Source organism: Lynx canadensis, chromosome E1 (genome assembly GCF_007474595.2).
Source record: "Lynx canadensis isolate LIC74 chromosome E1, mLynCan4.pri.v2, whole genome shotgun sequence".
Lineage (NCBI taxonomy): Eukaryota > Metazoa > Chordata > Mammalia > Carnivora > Felidae > Lynx > Lynx canadensis.
This window is the reverse complement of record NC_044316.2, coordinates 59,432,638-59,450,232: the sequence shown is the minus strand read 5'-3', so window position 1 is coordinate 59,450,232 and position 17,595 is coordinate 59,432,638. Positions and strand designations below refer to the sequence as shown.

The window sequence follows — 17,595 nt, the reverse complement described above, 5'->3', positions numbered from 1 at the left end:
GAAGTATCTGTCTGCAGAGGATTCAAAGTCTGGGATTTGCTTCCAAATAATGCAGTGGGTGGGGACGGGGCTGCGGGGCGCGAAGGTCACGGACAGCCCAGTGGGTGCTTGCCCTGTAGCTGGGGGTGGACAGGCCTGTTTTTGCAGGAACCGCTTTATCAGGATATAGCGGGTTTTAGTACATTTGCAGAGCTGGGCGACCCTCACCACTAATTTTTTTATACACTTGAAATGCTCCAGGATGGTGTCGGAGGTCCTCATGTCTGGACGAGCTGCCGGCAGACCACCTGTCAGTCTCTGGTGAGCAGGTGGCCCCCGGGGCGGCGCCCACAGGTCCTGGAACACTTCAAGGCCTCAGGTGGTACTCACACCAGCTCTTGCCCCAGCCCGTCTGCCCGAAGGTCTGAAGTCTTCGAGAGCCAGGGTCTCCCCAGCCCCTTTCTGGGCTTGCCAGACAACCGGGCAGTGCCCAAGAGCCCGGGACTCCAGGGGCTCCTCCCACAGCCAAAGGGGGGGCTCCCAGGGCAGCCAGCCGGCCCAACAGGGGACCCTCAAACCATGGCGCTCAGGTGCCTGCTGAAAAGGGGAAACCCTGGGGGTCCATGGTAACTTGGATCTGGAAACTCAACGCTGACCAGACCTCCAACCTGCACACCCTTCCCCTCTCCTTCCCCGGTTTTGGGCTGCTGTCAGCCCAGTGTCCCCCAATTCCTTTGCCCGCAGGCTGCCCCAACGTATCCAGGGGCTTCTTTCCCACTCTGGGCCCTCAGCCTTGCCCCCGCCTCCCCCACCGCCCTGGACACTGGAGAGCCCTCCTTGGAGGGTGCAGAGTGGGTCTGTTGCCCTGGAGGCCAGACTCAGAGCACTTCACGGTCCTTTATTAGTGTCCCTGCGGAACACCCCTTGCTGGGGTGGGGGTGCAGTACCCGGGGGTGCTGGGGAGGCAGATGGACGTGGCCCCGGCCCACTTGCGGGAGGACAGGCTGCTTGGACAGAACCCAGGTGCTGACATCTGGGTCTCGGCTGCGGGGGGCCTTGCGGACAGCTGCCGTCCACACAGAGAGGGCCCCTGAGGGACACTGCGCAGAGGGGGCTGTGCAGGGAGCAGGGGGAGGCGCGGACCCCGTGCACGACACCGCACGCTCCCTGAAGGCAGCAGGACCTCCTGGCTCTGAGGTTCTGGCGAAACTACTTGTGAAAGCAACCGGGGGCTGGCTGGACCTGGCGCCCGCGGGCCATGTGGTCACCTCCCTCCTGGGCACGTGGTTTCTGCACGGTGCCATCTGCCCACTGGCCTGGAGCTACCAGAGCGTGGCCGCCTTCGAGAACTTCGGAAAAGCGGTGGTCCCTCTCCACGGATAAAAGTGCCATGTGCACACACACAATTTGGTAAAGCACTGCAGGGGGTCTGCGCCCCACTGCTCTGCCACCCAGGTGCTCCACGGAAGCTGCTGGAAGATGGTGTTGAGGGCCCCAGGCGGCTGCTCGATGAAATGAAGAAACCTCAGGGGCTAAAGGAGAAGGGGCAGGGGACCCCAGACCCTAGAAGCCCCAGCCCAGCTCTCTCACCTCCAGTGTTAACCAGCTACCCAGGGAGGAGAGAAAACCAGACCGGGGGCCTGGATACCTCCCCTCTGGGTGAGTCAGCAGTGTGCAGAGGACAGGCTGGGGCGGGCAGGTAGGAGATGGAGGGGGTGAAGGTCACTGGAATGAGCCTGCTGGGAAAGGACAGGGTGGGGTCTGGGGCCAGGGGCCAGGGAGGCCGGGGCGCGCCGGGGCAGATGCTGGGCTCAGGGCAGCGCTCGCCCACGGCCCTCCCAGACCCTGGAAGAGCCTGGCGCTGGGGGCTGGCCCTGGCTCAGCCCACTCCTTGGCCCCGTCAGGAGAGCACTTTGAGGCCAAAGTGTTTGCGAAGCTGTTCCAGGAAGACAAACGTGAGCACGGTGTGCGGCATGAGGCGGATGCCTGCAGGCACGAGGCCCTGGGCGGGGAAAGGGGAAGCAGGGAGTCAGAAGACCCCAGAGGGACCCCCAGCCCTGCCGCCCCAGCCCTGCCCCAGCCCTGCCGCCCCAGCCCTGCCGCCTCAGCCCTGCCCAACCTTGTAAAAGGCCAGCGGCCCGAGCTTTGCTGTCTCTACAGCGCAGTGAAAGACACCCTGCAGAAAACACAAAACAAAGCAAAGCAATAAAAGAAAGGCTGCTTTTGGCTTGAAAGGCACAAATCAACACCCCTCCCACCCTCAGCACCAGCCAGCAGCCCTGTGCAGAGAGGTCAAAGGTAACGACAGCTGGAGGCGAGTGCGGGGGGGCGGGGGTTGGGGGGGGGTGAACGGCCACCCCGTCTGCTGACACAGCAAAACCAGAGCCAGGGCAGGCGACCCGCCGGGCCCCCACAGCGCGTGGGGGACTGTTCACGCGGCAGGGCAGGCACGAAGCAGGGCACCGTAATGACTGGGGAGCCGCGGCGCGCGCTGTGGGTCTGCCCCGGGCACTTCCCGAAAGTTCATGGACTACAGTGAACCGGCTGCCTCTGTGAACGCATCAAGGAATCGGATTTAAAAACACATACGGGGGGGTGCCTGGCGGGCTCCATCGGTAGAGCCTGCGACTCCTGATCTCAGGGTCGTGAGATCAACCCCCATGTCGGGCATGGAACCTACTCAGAAAAAGTAAAATAAAATAAAATCTTTAAAAACACACACAGTGCCGACCGCTGCCCCGGGGCCAGCCGGGGAGGACAACTGAGGGGACGCAGTCACAGGGGGAAGAGCCTCATCTACCTGCCAGGACGGGGCTCCTCCAGCCACGGAGCGTCAAGTGGCAGCACGGGGACTCCCTCCCTCCCCGCCGCCCCCGGGCCCCCCGGGTCCGTACTCGGGAGGGGGTGGTGCCTGCAGCCCCCATTCACCTTGTACTCGCCCTTGGAGTTCATCAGGCGGGTCTTCAGGACGTCGAGGGGCTGACACAGGACCGTGGCACATCCACCCTGGGTGGGGTGGGGTGAGGTGGGGGCGCTTATCACCAACGGGCCTGCCAGGCAGAGTGCGCAAGCACCCTCCCTCTCCCCTCACAGCCCCCGGCCCGGATCCCCGGATGCATCCCGAGGGACACCAGGAACCAACCAGGGACTGTCCCGGCTTCGGCAGCAGGGGATCCGTGAGCTCCTCCCTCCCCAGGGCCTCGGTGCCCACTTACACAACCCGGAGGGACACCCCCAGACTCGCCCCAAGCCTCCTGCTTTCTGGGCTCGGGCCTCATCCTGGGTACCCTCAGCTCCCAAGGCTGGTGAGGGACCCCCACCACCTCCGCGAACCCAGCACTCACCGCGATGAAGCTGGCGACAAAGTGAGTGAAGATGTTGTCGGCCAGGTACCCGGTGCTGAGGACCAGCTGCTTGGCCTGATCGTAGCAGGACAGCTGTGGGCGTGCAGGGGCGATCAGGGCCTGGAGGAGGGCCCCCAGCTCTGGGGAAAGCGGATGGGGGCCCACAGTGACACCACCTGGGCTGACCGAACCCCAGGGCCAGCAGAAGCCCCACCTGGCCCACGGTGACGAACATCCCGCGACTGGCCGCCATGCTCGCGCCAGAGAACAGCTTCTTCAGACCCTCTGCCGGAGAAAGGAGGTGAGGCGCCCAGCCCAGCCCGATCCCTCAGGCCCGCCCAGGTCCCGCACACGCCCCCCATGCCGGAGGAAGGAGGTGAGGCCCCCCCAGGTCCTGCACGACGCTCCCCACACCCTCGGCCTCCTTGGACCCCCTCCTCTTACCTTCTCGGGCCACGCGGTACAAGCCGTCCAAGGCATGGGCGTAGCTGCCAGGGACACAGAACGGACGCCGTGAGGCTCTCCCTGACCACCAGCCCCCGAGGGAGGGTCCTCCCTGGGGAGAGCCATGCAGCTCTCACAGGAGTCAGGGGACAAAGGAGCCTGAAGATCTCCCAACTACCACCAGAAAACCCTTGCTCTGGGGCTGGTCCTGTCTGCCCGCTGTTGCTGAGGGTGAGGAGGGGGCCTGCCTGACCTCCTTCCACCCCGTTCCCTTGGCTCACAGTCCGGCCACAGAGAGGACAACGGGCTTGCCTGGAGCCCCATTTCACTGCTCAGCTGACTGTAGCCCGTGTCTGCACCTTAGCTAGGAGGGCAAACCATAGGCAGCCTTGGAGTTAACAGGAACTTAAACTTCATGGAAAATAAGATTTTTACCGTTAAAAAAAAAAAAAAAAAAAAAAAAATCCCAGCTTCCAAACCTGTTTGAAGGCCCAGACTCAAACTTCTAAACCATCCTCCCCGTGAACAAGGACAAGCACAGGCCTCGGGGGCCCTGGGAGCCCGGCCACCATCCCAGACTCCCCCCCAAAGAAAGCAGCCAGAGGCCTTCTGACCCAGGACGGCCGTGCCCCGTGCGGGTTTCCCAAAGCTGTCAGCCGCCTCTGCTCACTCCAGCTGACGCCACAGGCAGCACGGCCCACTGGGGCCCACGCTGGCGCCTGCTTGGCCCCCCACACCCGCCAGGAAGCCCCAGGAGCTGACCTCGGCCCTGCTACTCACTTTCGGCGCTGACTGGGCTCCAGCTTCACGTCGTTTTGCATCCTGGAACGGGGGGCACCGGCTCAGGGGGCGCCTCACACGCCCCGCACGGAGGTCAGCGGGCTCCAGGGCTCACCCTGGCAGTGAGCAGCTGGGCCCGCCCCGGCCTGCCCCCCAGCGCCCAGGACCCCAAGGCGTGAGCAGCTCTTTCCGAGCAGAACACACCGCGGTCCCGTCAGGGGACAGGAAAGACCCCGACCTGGGTGGGAGTGCACACTGACCTGACGTTGACCATGTCTGCAGGGGTCCCCACGAAGCCTCCGATGCAACCTGGGGCGACAGACCCCGGGGCCAGCATGCGGCGACTGGCGATGCCCGCGTGCCCCCACCCCCCCGCCCAGCCCAGCCGGCAGCTCACCGCTGATGGAACCCAGCAACACCTTCTTGTAGAAAGGCAGGGGTCCCTGGCTGCCCGTGGTCACGTGGTCCCGCACAGACTCATAGATGGCAAAGCGAGTCAGGGAGTAAGTCATCTGGGGAAAAGGGGCCCAGCTCAGAGGGCGCAGGTGGAGGGACCCTGCTGGGCATGTCTGTCTGACACCTGTCGGGCCTCCCCCTCCAGCCCCCCCCTCCCCCCCCCCCCCCCCCCCCCCCCGGTGCACAGTCATCACCAAATGGGCCGTGGGGAATATAGGGACTCTCTCGAAGCCACACGGTCAGCAAGTGGCTGAGACAACGTGCAAATCTGGGGCTGGCGGAATCCAGAGTCCTGCCCTTTCCTCTCTCTTTCCCTCCCTGGGCTCAGCTTCCCCATCTGTAAAGGAGGGTCTTGAGCCCCGTAGGAGGCAGAGCACACCCGATCCCACGGCACCCTGTGCCACCTGGGCCCCGTGGTTCCTTTGTCCTAACCACCGTGAAGAGGAGGAGAAGTCACTTCCGGGCCCACAGGGCACCCACGGCGAGGAGGCGTGGCTGTGTCTGAGTCCAGGCCTGGGGGGCGCCAGCCTTCCCTTCAACCTGCCTGGGCTCTGGGGCCGGGACCTAAGGAAGCCCCTGGCCGGGAGGCGGAAGTGCCCCCCTGGCCATGCGTCCTGCCCACCCGGCGTCCTGGGAGGGGGGCCCCCAGGGGCACCTGTCTGCACAGGGAGGCGCTGAGGCCGTTGTAGAGCGCCAGGACGCCGTCGGAGCGCACCACCTGCAGCGCCATGCCCGTCATGCGCAGCTTCACCTCCTGCTGCGTCTGCAGATGTACCTGTCGGGGTCACACCTGCTCAGAACAGGGCCCCTGCCCCCAGGGCCCACCCAGGCCGGCTCTGCTCTGAGCCCTTTCCCACCATCTACCACTTTACGTCCTCATGAAGACCCCACGGGCCGACTATTACCAGCACCCCAGTTTAGAGGCGGGACACTGAGGCACGAGGAGGCAGAGAGGTGTCCTAAGGGCATCCAGCTGGGGTGTTAGAGATGGGACGCCACGCCCACACCTGGCCCCAGCCTCGATCCCACACTCCTCATCGACAAGTGACAATACCAGCTGACACGTGAGCCCGCCAGGCCCGTGAGAAATACTCCACATATGTGTCTGAGTCCTCATGGCACCTGCCACTGGCATGGCGGTTGGCGGTCCCATTTTGCAGATGAGGACACCGAGGCACCATGCAGACACCCACCAGGTGACTGCAGGGCCCCGTTTCTTAGCTATGCCCCTTCTCAAGAGGGACCAAGAGTCATGGGGACTCAGAGACAGTCCCAGTGGGCTGGGAAGAGGTGGTGGGAGTTCAGCGGGGGAGAAGGGGAAAGACACTTCTGGGAGGGCCAGGGCACGGCCACCCCGGGGTCTGTCCAGCCTCAGTGATGTTCTGGCTGGGCCTGCTGGGCAGGTTACCGACCCTCCTGCTTCAGTTTCCTCGGTGTGCTGTGAGCACTAAGTAGCTCAGCGGATGGACCCTTCCCTTCCCACTCTGTCGCTGCCCAGGGGCTCTGGTGGTGGGGCAAAGGTGGGTTGGGGTGGCGAGGGCTTCGTGCTCAGCACAGCCACATCAGCCGAGCTGGGCAGGACAGAGGGCACTGGGCCTGGGGACAAGGTGGCCATGCAGGAAGCAGCCCTCGTCCAGGCGAGAAGCAGCCTTGAGGACTGAGCCAGGGCACAGGGGCAAAGGGAGAGATCAACGAGCTATAAAATAGTTTCTCCAGTGACCACAGGGCCAAGAGGCAACAGCCTCAGCCAGGGCCTCCCCTTGAGGCTGGCCTCCGTGGCTGTCCACACTGCCTGCTGCTCCCCGGCAGGGGCCAGCCAAACAGTGGCCCCGGTCCTGTGGCTGCCTGCCTCTCTCGACCTCCTCCCCCCGCAGGGTTCTGTGGCAAAACAGCACCTGGGGGGCAGGCACGGGGCCTGTGGACAGGCACAAATGACTGCAGGCTGCCTGTGAGGGCTCCAAGGGCCCCTGGGAGCTGTGTCCACTCACCATCGGATGAGAGCCTAACCCTCCAGGGCCCCACGGTGGGGCCGGGGGAGGGGACATGGGGAAAGCACAATTAAACACAAGGAGGGGACCCTGCCTCCCCTCTCTCTGGGGGTCAGAGCAGCCTTGACCTGGCCCTGCTCCCTCTGGCAGCGCTCAGGCCCTGGGGACTACCAGGAGCCATGCAGGCCTCTCCCAGGAGAAGCCCAGGGGCCACCAGCTTCTCAGCCCCCCTCCCCATCTGCTAATGCTGCCTTGACTGGGGAGGGGGTGCATTTTTACTAGAGAAGTCAATTTCCTCCATTCAGCAAAAAAGTCGCTGGAAGGAAAATACCTTAGGGGGACGACAGCGTGGGGGCCTGGCCGGGCTGCAAGTGAGGCTGAGGTTTGGGTCAACAGGGCCCCCGTGCCAGTCCCTCCCAGAGGGTCAGTGTGGGGATCAGGTTGCTCTGGGTGGGGGCAGGGAAGGAGGTGGCCGGGCTGCGGTCCCTTGCCCACGGGTCCATGTGACCCCAGTCCAGGTTCCCGGGGGCAGGGCCTCCTGGGCAGGCTATGCTTTGCATCACTGGCCCTTTCTTCTTTGTTCTTTGTGGCGACAAAGGGGCAGAAAGCACCCCCCGCCGGCTCTGGGAGACAACAGAACCTCTGTCTTGTACTGCCCCATAAGCGTATTTTCTAAAAGAAGTAAAGTGAGCATGAATGCTTCTTGCTCACCCTCACAGGGCAGGACCTGCGTGGGCGCAGGGTCCCTGGCTTCCAGGTGCCCACCCGGTCCAGGAGGAAGCAGCCACCTGCAGTCCGCACTCCCTCACTGTGTGCTGGGTCCCCACCAGGCAGGGAGGCCACCTGGGCCCTGGGTGTGCTGGAGCCCTGGCTCGCCTCTAGATGCCAACTTCTGTGCGCCTCACAGAACCACCCCCTCAACTTGCAACCAGGCAGAAGAACTGTGCTCAAAAGTGAGGGGTGGAAACTGGCTCAGAGAGGCCAAGTGACTAGCCCAAGGTCACACAGGTAGTATGGGGGAACCGCGGCCCGTGAGCTACGATAACGGGGCGCCTCCATCCGGGAGTGGGCAGGGTCTCCCGGCGGGGGCGGTGAACCGATGCCCCTCAGGCCCGGCGCCAAGGCCGACCCAAGTCCGAGGCCCTCCCGGGCAGTGCAGCGCCAGGCTGGTCGGCGCCCAGAGCTTGGGCGGGCCCCCTCGCCCCGCCCCCATCCCCACCGCCCCGGCCCGTAGCGCTCGTCGCCCGCCCCCGCCCGGCCCGCGCCAACCTCACCTTGAGCAGGTCCAGCGGGTGCGTGCAGCAGGCGGCCCCGCACGAGGCCAGCCCCCCGAAGTACCAGCGCGACACGCGCGCCTCGGCCGCCATGGCTCGCGCCGCGGACGCCCAGGAGCGCCGGCTGCCGGCCCCGGTTCGCGCCGCGCAGACCCCGGCTCAGGCCCAGGCCCCGATCGGACCCCGACCCCAGTCCCGGACCCCGGCCCGCGTAGCCGTCCGCTCCGAGTTCAAAGCACCGTTCGCCACCCGCGCGCCGCGCAGCCAATGCGCCCGCGCGGCCCTGGGGGCGGGACCACTTCTGGGGGCGGGGCCACCGCGACCCCGCCTCGAGCCGGGGGGCGGGCCCCGCGCCTTAAAGCGGCCGCGCTCGGGCTGGCCAGCGGAAAGGGCTCCTCCGAGCCGCCTCCCCGTGTGCAGCAGGCGGCGGGAGAGGGAAGGGGAACGGGCGCGGCCGCGCGGACCCCCGGGAGCTTGCTGAGTGGGCTGCTCCACTCTCCCCGAGAACCGGGCGTCCTTCCCCCGCCCTGCTCCAGCTCCCCCAGGGCCACCCTCACGCCTAGGGCAGGTCTCCGAAGGTCACGGCTGAGGAGTGGCCTCGGCGCTCGGCCAGTCCCCGCCACTCCCGGAGCCCGGCCTCCTGCAAACACCCCGCCCCAGCCGAGGCCCTGACCTTGCACCCTGTGTCCCAAGGCAGCCACACAGTCCCTGGGGTCAGCCCTGGGACACGTGCGCCCAAAAGAGGTGGCACAAAACCTTCTTGGAGCCAACCTGCGAATTACATGAAAACTAGGGGCAGAAGACAATCCACTCTCCGGAGCTCCCAGCCAAGGCCAGCCTCAGGTCTGCTCTGACCAGACAGCCCCAGGCAGCCATCCCGGAGGAGGACAAGGGGACAAAGTTCTGAGCCACGGGGGTTCGGGCTCCTGGGAAGTGGCAATCAGGAGGCCGGCTGCCTGTCCCCATGAGAAACACACCTGTGCACACGTTCCCACTCTCACCTCACCATCCAGCAAACAGCAGGTGCAAGTGCTGGACAAAGACACACCTGCTGGGCAAGATGGAAATTGGAATCCCTGGGGCCACATGGACCCAGGGGTTCTCCGCACCTGCTGAGAACCCTGAATAACAAGTCCAGCTGGCCTCTGAGCGCCCAGCAGTTATCTCGCTGTGTCAGAGGCGTAAGATGGGCCAGCAAACCTATTTGCTTCAAGTGGCCACCTGAAGACTAAGGAGACTGCCCTCCAGAAGGCTAGGAGGCTTCTGACCCTGAGGTCATCATCTGGGGAAGTGAACAGCCCAGAAATGCTGTGGACTGGGGAGGTGGAGGGAGCGTCGGCCACACAGACATCCGGCTTTTTCTTAAGGGGGGGGGAAGGGGGAGAGACGGGAGCTGCATCTGGATGAAAACACAGGCCAGTGGGACCCGGAGCCGGAAGGGAAGGGTCGGAAGGGTCGCAGCAGTTCTCCAGAAGAAACCAGAGAGGGGGCGCCTGGCTGGCTCAGGCGGAAGAGCATGTGACTCTTGATCTCAGGGTCGTGAGTTCAAGCCCCACGTTGCGCATAGAGCTTACTTAAACAAAAATTCAATTGTATTTCTATACAACAGCAATAAACAATCTGACAATTAAATCAGGAGAAACAATTCCATCAAAGAGAAAGAAAGAAAAGAAACGAGAGAGGATGCGAGACACAGCTCCGTAAGGAAATGTGAAAATGTGTGACCAAACAGCGAGATGGCTTTCACAGCTGAGCTGGCCCTTTGTTTAAAAAAAAAAACAGGGCTACCAGATGGAACTGGTAGGCGGCAGAGGAGGGGCCTCCTTGTCCAGGGTCCTATGGGAAGTAGGAGCACCTTTGAGCCCACTCCCTCTCTGAGACCCAGGCCAGCACAAAACCTGCCCCTGCACCGGTCTCATTCAGGATACGTTGAAGGTTGGAATCCTGGATCACCCGAGGGCAATGTTATCATCTCCTGACTAAGCAAACACGTCAGTGGCGCGGAGCGGGCAGCCCAGAAGGTGAGGGGCCAAGGGACCAGCGCTTGCTGTGTACAGATGGTGGGCCGCCCAGAACATGAGACACAGCACGTGCGGTCTGCGAAGCCCCACCTAGAACGGGAGAAGCCCCGGAAGTGCGGAGGAATCCTGGAAAATGGTAAGTGCGTGGAGTGTGGGGCGCCCTCTTAAGAAATAAGGGGTCTAGCTTTTGGCTTTCTGCTCAGGGGCGCGAAGGTGCTACTGTCTTCAGCAGTCCCCAGTCCGAGTTCCTCCGACAGCGGCCGCCTCCACCCTTCCGCCTAAGTTCCACCCCGAGCAAGACGAAATCAAAATCGTGGACCTGAGGCGCGCCAGTGGGGGAGTCGGGGCTACATCTGCCCTGGCCCCGAAGCTCAGCCCTACTGGCCTGTCTCCAAGATAGGTTGGTGATGACATCGCCAAGGCAACCAGTGACTGGAAGGGTCTGGGGGTTAGAGTGAAACTGGCCATTCGGGACAGGCCCAGATTGAAGTGGTACCTTCCACCTCTGTCCTGCTCATCAAAGCCCTCAAGGAACCACGGAGGCAGAAAGAAGCAGAAAAATACTAAGCACAGCGGCAGTGTCGCTTTTGATGAGAGTGTCAACGTTGCCCGACAGATGCGCCGCTGATCTTTAGCCAGAGAACTCTCTGGAACCATTAAAGACCTCCTGGGGATGGCCCGGTCTGTGGGCTGCAACACCAATGGCTACCACCCTCAGGGCACCACAGAGGACATCGACAGTGGCGCAGTGGGATGCCCCACTAGCTAAGAACTACGAAGGAAAATACTTCCGTGAAGGATCATTTGGCAACCAAAAAAGGAAAAAGGTGGGGCTTTGCAAGCTGCAGGTCAGGGGGGACTCAAAAAGATCCCCAGCCAAATTCTCAAATGGATCATGAAGACTTCTGCATAAATCCAAGGGGCTCTGAGATGCAGAGGTCAGGTGAGGTCTCGAGAACAAGGCTGCCGGCCACGTCTCTGGAGGACGTCCGTTCCTGAGCGCTCCTGCATGGCGCTTAGGGAGCTAGGACGACACCACGCGGGGGCCAGGTGGACACCAGGGTTCCTGGAACGGGCAGGAGCCAGGGGTCAGCTTCAGATCTCCCCCTGCCGGGTCCTCTGTGACCATTTCACCAGCCTGGACGAAGACGCGGTACGCGGATTCCTACCAGGATCTGACGGGACCTCGCAAGGTTCTGTGCTAGTAACATCAAGCCAACGCAGGATGCGTAGACCTACCTCCCGGTGTCGAGCCCAAGGGCCAAGGCCAAGTGGACTCCGGGGACCCAGGGCACACCCCACCTGCTGCCAGGTCTGAGACACCTGGCCAACTGCACCACAGCAGGTGGAGACCACAGCTGGGGTGGGGTGAGTGGGGTGGGGGCAGGACCATGAGGGACTGTGAGGTCAGGTGGGGGGCACCAGGTGACACTCAGCATCAGGGAAGCAAAATGAGTATGGCCTGAGGCACACGGTCAACTGCGCTTTTGAGCAGTCAGCCCCAGCACGTCCAGGACGCAGCGAGGGTGTCATCATCCCAGGAAGAGGGGAGGGGAGGAGAGTCCTAATCATCACCCACAAGTCCCTTGGAAAGACAAAGGGGCTCAGAGCACACACAGACTCGGGCCACCAGTACGAGGCCGAGGCTGAAGGCTATCCCTGACTTTAGATCCTCCCTTCCCCTGGGAAGGGCAGTTGGGCCAGCAGGATACCCAACCGGTCATACCCGCCTCAGGTGGCCCAGGAGTCACCTCTGCTGAGGGAAGGCACGCCCAGAGACCTGCTGATGGTGAATCATTAACTCCCTGGGACTATGCGGGCCACAGGTTTGGCCGGTGGGGCTCTCTGGGTCAGGGAGCAGCCTTCTTACAAGGAGGTCCAGCAGGGTCCTCCGGGAGGGCCCACAGGTGGCATCCGGGTGCTAGGCACGCCCACCTGGGCACATGCCAGCTCCCCAGACCTGTCCTCAGGGTACCCAGAGCCCGGCACTCCCAGATGCAACATCTCCTTCCGGGCCCGCAGCCCTGTCCTTGCAGACCACTCTTCCAGCATGGCCAGGGAAGGGACACGGGGGCTGGCCGTTCTCAGGTACACGCCTCACCTCCTGCCTGTCTGTAGGCCAGTACTACGCTTCCTGCCGAAGACCAGCACCGGTGCTCCACGCCCACCTCCCAGGTCACGATCTGACATCAGCCTCGCGGCAGCTGCCACCACTCAGGCAAGCTGGGTGCTGCCCCAACCCCCCCGTCCCCCCCTCCGTGCGCTGCTGCCGGACCTCCGAGGTCAGGCCCCTGCACAGAGAAGACACAAGGAATGCTGGCCGACCCCCACGTGCCCCGCAGGGAGCGAGCCCTGCCACCCCCGGGCGGCCTGCCTGGCGGGCAGGAGCTCCAAGCCAGCCCCCACCGCCCACTGGCCGCTGACCCAGACACACCACTGCACACACGGCGCCCGAGCAATGTATTTTTCTCAGTGGCCACCAGGGGGCGCGTGTTGCCTCTGGTACGTTCCAGAGTTCGTCTCCCCGGTGCTCACACAGGAGCTGCCCCCCGTCTCAGCAGGTCCCTTGTCTGTCCCGGAGCAGAGATGGCAGAGCCAGTGCCAGAGCTCTGCCCTGAAGCCGCTCCCACCACGGGTCCCGGATGCCAGGGCTGGAGCAGGAGGGGGCCTCCCCCAGGTCAGGTCCCAGGGACCCCAGTCCACCAGTCCTCAGAGCTGGCCTATTCTAGAACCACGGTGCCGCCCACCGCCTCCAGGGCTGCCTTGATCTTCTCCGCCTCGGCCTTGGAGACATTGGCTTTGATCTCCTGGGGCAGGGACTCCACCAGCTTCTTTGCCTGCCAGAGAGCAAAGTCAGAAATGGGGCCCATGTTGCCCCCAAAAAACCTGCCGTTAGGAGGGGCCGGTCTGAGTACCATTAGCACGTTAGCGGCAACAGCCAGAGGGCTGTGCAGCGCGGAGCTCACCTGGACGAGGTTTATGCCCTGGATGTAGTTCTTGATTTCTTTGATCAGCCTCACTTTGTCCACGGGCTTTGCCTCTGTCAGGCGGACGGTGAAATGCGTCCGCTCTTTCTGTCTGGGGATGTCTTCTTCTGCCTCCTGGGAGAGGGAGAGAGAAAGGATGGGGTAAAGCAGGCACATTCGGTCCTGTGGCCCCAAAGTCGCCAAGATGGCACAGCAAGGCCTGCAATTCCAGCGGGAGGCCGCGCCGGGCAGCTGGGCTCAGGACAAACCGGTCCGCCTCGCCAGCGCCGGGGCCCCTCCCTCATGTGCTCCTCAGCGACACCTGCTCCGTCGCTGGAAACCTTGCCATCTCTCCGGAGGCGGTTCTGAAACCACCTCCCCCCACCCCGACCCCGCTCAGGTTCCCTCGTCCCTTAAACACAGTCACTTGTAGCCGGTCAGGGTGACACCAACAGTGCTCGGCGCATCCTCAGGCGAGCCCCAAATCACATGGACACATTTACAGCTGCACCGTCCCCAGGTGACCAGTGGAGGACTGGGGTTGACAGAGCCCCTCCCACCACATGTGAAGATACAGCACCGCGGAGAGCAGGGGGCACGCGGCCCGGCAGCCTGGGGCTGTCCTGCTTTGCACCTGCCCTATTATTAACAGTGTTCCTTCGTCCCCCAAAGTGTCCCAGTTTAGATGACAGACTTCAGAGTAATTCTCTCTCCTTGTCCCAAACATTCAGGCTGAACATGGTGAGTCTGTAAAGCTACCACTTCGTGGCAGGTGGGGGAGTGGATGTGATGCCAGGGGAGCCACAGACACATATGGACCCGGGAGGGCACTCTACGGGACCCCTGACCTGGTCTCCTTGGTAGGGGATGGATGGCCAGGGAAAGGAGACCGATGACAGTGATCCAGACTTCAGACACCCAATGACCAAATGCAATTCACAGACCTCGTATAGATTTGGGTAAACCAACTGTTATAAAGTCTGGGACCATTAGCTAAATCTAAGTAGACTGAGATAGAAAACCACTGCTAATTACATTTGTTGTACAAATGGCTCCTGGCTACGTCAGTACCTGCGTTCTTAGAGATGTGTGCTGGAGCGCACCAAGAAAGGACAGATCAGAAATGTGCCCTGAGGGGCACCTGGGTGGCTCAGTCAGTTAAGTGTCTGACTTCAGTTCAGATCACGATCTCATGGTTTGTGGGTTTGAGCCTCACGTCGGGCTCTGTGCTGACAGCTCAGAGCCTGGAGCCCGCTTCAGATCCCGTGTCTCCCTCTCTCTCTGCCCCTCCCCTACTTGTGCTGTCTCTGTCTCTCAAAATAAATAAACGTTAAGAAAAAAAAAAAAAAGAAGCAATAAAAAAAAAAAAAGAAAGAAAGAAATTTGCCTTAAGCTTCAAAGGACAAATGAATTAAATATCAAAACCTTACTAATTATCGAGACTGGAGACAGATACACAGGGCATTATCTGCAGTTGCAGATAGAACTTCGAAACTTTTTGTAAAAACTGCAACAGCCCCCAACCAAACTAAAAAACCTAGAAAACAAAAAACAAATTCACATGTGGCTTCAAGTCTGCTGGTTTCCTTACAGAGACCCCAGCCTGTCCAGTGCCTCCCCACCTCGCCGCTCCAGCCCCTGACGTGCCCCCATGGCTCTCTCGCGTGCAGCCCCCTTGCAGCTTGCCTCCTGTATCCTCACATCTCCTCGGCTTTAGGGCCTTTCTTGACATCATAACCCTCCTCTCCCCTCAGCTTCTTCCCTACTTTTTTCTCACAGCACTTCTCAAGTCCTGCTATTCAACATAAATTTTCTTCTCCTTTGACTCATTGTCAATTCCCCCCGCGAAAACGCGGTCTCCACGCGGGCAGGGACCTGCACACCCTTGGCAGGGCCGCAGGGGAGCCCACAGCCAGCACACACAGGTCTGCAGGACGCGGTGACTGATGCAGGGCCAAGACAAGGGACGAGAGAAATCTGGGCGTCGGGCCATGTGACACGAGGCAAGACGGGAGCCTTTCTGCACAGGACCCTGGCCCGGGCTCACCTCTGGGGCTGCTGCAGCAGGGGCAGCACCAGGCACTGTGCCACCCATTGGCATGAGTCCAACATCCTGGATCTTCAGGGTTTTCTGCAGGGAGGGGAGAGAGCAATCTCAGTAGCTGCCCATCACACCCAAGATAAACACACAGCCTGGCAGGATCCTCACATTCAGAGGGCACACTCCGGGCAATTTACTACACACCCCAAATACACCAGGAACAAGACACAGGCCAGGGCCTGTGGTACCTTCAGAAGCTCGTTGAGATCTGAGATCTCCAAGAGCGTGAGGCTGGCGATGTCCTGGACCAGCTGCTGGATCTTGGGGGGATACTCCTTGGGGGCGTTATCCAGGGGTGCGCCGGCGAGGGCCTCCCCCATTCGAGGGCTGCTGCATCTCATCAGCCGCACAGCGCAGACACGGGGCACCTGTTGCCTAGCCCCCCAAACAAAGCTGTCAGCCTGGCACAGGCCAGTGACACAGACCAGACAGGTTGATGATAAGAGCGCCGTTCTAGCTCCTAGGTCCCAACCCAGGGTTCTCAGATTCCAGGGTCCACGCGAATAAGGGGATTTCCCAGCTACCTTAAGCACTTCAAAGAGCCGTAGAAATGCACGCAATTATCTGCAGACAGACTACCCACACCGTTTAGTTTCCGTGTCGGAAAACTCTCTATCAACCCACGGGAGCAGGGCAGTAACCTGACGGCATTTTGCTACACTAAGGCCTTCAGAACCTGGGGCCCTCGGACGGCACAACGCCGGGCCCACCGATGGAAGACCTCCAACGTCACTAGGCCTGCAGGGGAAACTGAGGCCCGCAGAGAGGCAGGGACCTGAGCAAGGTCATCTGGGACCACCCCTAGCACTCTGCGCAGCACGCGTGGTTAGGGGGCCGGCAAGTGGGGACCCCCGCGACCCGCACCGGCTCCGGGCCCCACCGAGTCGGGGGTGGCATCCCGCCCGCCGCACGCGGACACCGCCCCCAACCTGCACCCTCAGTTGCCGGCCCAGGGCCCCGATCCTGCCGCCCCGCCAGCCCTCGGCGGACCGTGGTACCTGGCGAGACGGAGCGCAGCGCCCTGACGTCTGAGACACGGCCCCCAAAAGGGGCGAGCGGCCGCCGGCAGCATCGGTCCGCGGGCGGGAAGGTCACACGCGGCTCCCCAGGAGGAGGACGCTCTAGCCGCCCGGGCCGCCGAGCATACGAGCTGCGTGAGGACGCTCTAGCCGCCGAGGCCGCCGAGCATACGAGCTGCGCGAGGGCGCTCTAGCCGCGCGGGCCCGACGGGCGAAAGGTTGGGGACCGACGCTCTAGCCGACGAAGCCGCCGGGCAAACGAGTAGGAGAGGACGCTCTAGCCGCACCTCGCGCTCGCTTCCCCGAGATTACCCACTAGGCGGCGAACCGCGCAGGCGTAGAGGGTCGTTGGTGGCGGCCGGGGGCCTGGGGCTGGACGGTGACCGGTTGGGGGCCCTCTACTCGCTGGGGGAATCAAGGCCAGAAAAGGCCGACGCTTGGAGCCAGGCTCCGGCCGATTCGGGGAGGCGGTCCCGGCCCCCGGGCAGCCCGGCCAGGGAGAACCTGGGGAAGCCTCGCGGCGGCTGACAACGAATTTCCGCCGCCGCGGGGCGGGCACGGGGATCCCAGGTGTCCTTTCTCCGCAGGTCCGTGCTGGGGGCCTTGGCTGCCCGCAGCCAGGAGCCACCTAGTGCGGGGAGCCTCCCGCTGCCCTCTGGGCAGTCTTTTCCTTGGTTTCCTCCTCCTTCTGAGGGATTGCCTTTCCCGCCCGCGCGGTTCCCGTAGCCTCGGGAGGGCCTCGGCAGCTGAGTTGGGGGCTCTCCCCTTACAGCGTTGCCAAGGGTTGTGATTGAGCTCTGAAGGGTCGAGGGATGGAGCCCTGGACGGGAGGGCTAGCCGTACACCTCGCTCTGTCTCCAGCTGCCTTTCCAGCCAGCTCCCAGACATTCCGCACCTGCTCTTCTGCCTAGACCTCTAGCTCCACCCCGCTCAGCCAACACCTGCCCTGAGGGCCCTGGGTCTCTCCTCTTCCAGCTCATTTTCCAAGAGCCAGGCATGGAACCGCACTTTAGATCACGAAAGCAGAGCCGTCCTCTGCCTCCACCTCTTGCTCTCCTGGCCCTGCTTTTGACCTGCACTCAGATCACCTATTAAACTAGTCCATTCTTTCTCAGAAGAGCTAATGCCGGGTCATCTAAGAGACTTGGTATTTAAGGTGTGAAATGTTTTGAACTCTAGACGCAAAGGGCTGTGAGTTTACATTCTTAAAATATTTTCTTCAG

General features: G+C 62.5%; 2 protein-coding genes across 4 annotated transcripts; both read right to left on the bottom strand.

The window, feature by feature from the left end:
- Positions 1-857: 857 nt before the first annotated feature.
- Positions 858-8,530, bottom strand: SLC25A10 (solute carrier family 25 member 10). Of its 3 annotated transcripts, XR_004342891.1 has the most exons (12): positions 8,266-8,528; positions 5,659-5,778; positions 4,945-5,059; positions 4,808-4,856; positions 4,548-4,589; positions 3,768-3,811; positions 3,538-3,608; positions 3,324-3,416; positions 2,908-2,985; positions 2,099-2,155; positions 1,570-1,981; positions 858-1,481 (listed from the first exon to the last, which is right to left on the bottom strand). XR_004342891.1 is itself a non-coding variant. In XM_030296363.1 (11 exons), the coding sequence occupies exons 1-11, from the start codon at positions 8,356-8,358 to the stop codon at positions 1,880-1,882; spliced, it is 864 nt and encodes a 287-aa protein (XP_030152223.1). In that variant the 5' UTR covers positions 8,359-8,528; the 3' UTR covers positions 858-1,879. The 3 variants fall into 3 exon arrangements, 1 of the variants encoding a protein (XP_030152223.1); XM_030296363.1 differs by having other exon boundaries at positions 858-1,981; XR_004342892.1 differs by lacking the exon at positions 858-1,481 and having other exon boundaries at positions 1,939-1,981; positions 2,099-2,655; positions 8,266-8,530.
- A 4,199-nt stretch (positions 8,531-12,729) lies between these two features.
- Positions 12,730-16,459, bottom strand: MRPL12 (mitochondrial ribosomal protein L12). Its single transcript, XM_030296652.1, has 5 exons — positions 16,352-16,459; positions 15,542-15,728; positions 15,300-15,383; positions 13,253-13,387; positions 12,730-13,123 (listed from the first exon to the last, which is right to left on the bottom strand). The coding sequence occupies exons 1-5, from the start codon at positions 16,423-16,425 to the stop codon at positions 13,007-13,009; spliced, it is 597 nt and encodes a 198-aa protein (XP_030152512.1). The 5' UTR covers positions 16,426-16,459; the 3' UTR covers positions 12,730-13,006.
- Positions 16,460-17,595: the final 1,136 nt, after the last annotated feature.

Bases quoted from the DNA above. Each gene is read 5' to 3' on its own strand.
- SLC25A10 (XM_030296363.1), bottom strand. From the start codon at position 8,358: ATGGCGGCCGAGGCGCGCGTGTCGCGCTGGTACTTCGGGGGGCTGGCC. The intron at 5,779-8,265 runs GTGAGGTTGGCG...TGACCCCGACAG, and splicing joins ACCCGCTGGACCTGCTCAAG to GTACATCTGCAGACGCAGCA. The intron at 1,982-2,098 runs GTTGGGCAGGGC...TTCCCCGCCCAG, and splicing joins GGCCGCTGGCCTTTTACAAG to GGCCTCGTGCCTGCAGGCAT.
- MRPL12 (XM_030296652.1), bottom strand. From the start codon at position 16,425: ATGCTGCCGGCGGCCGCTCGCCCCTTTTGGGGGCCGTGTCTCAGACGT. The intron at 15,729-16,351 runs GTACCACGGTCC...TTGGGGGGCTAG, and splicing joins GCTGCGCTCCGTCTCGCCAG to GCAACAGGTGCCCCGTGTCT. The intron at 13,124-13,252 runs GTGAGCTCCGCG...GCTCTCTGGCAG, and splicing joins AGGGCATAAACCTCGTCCAG to GCAAAGAAGCTGGTGGAGTC.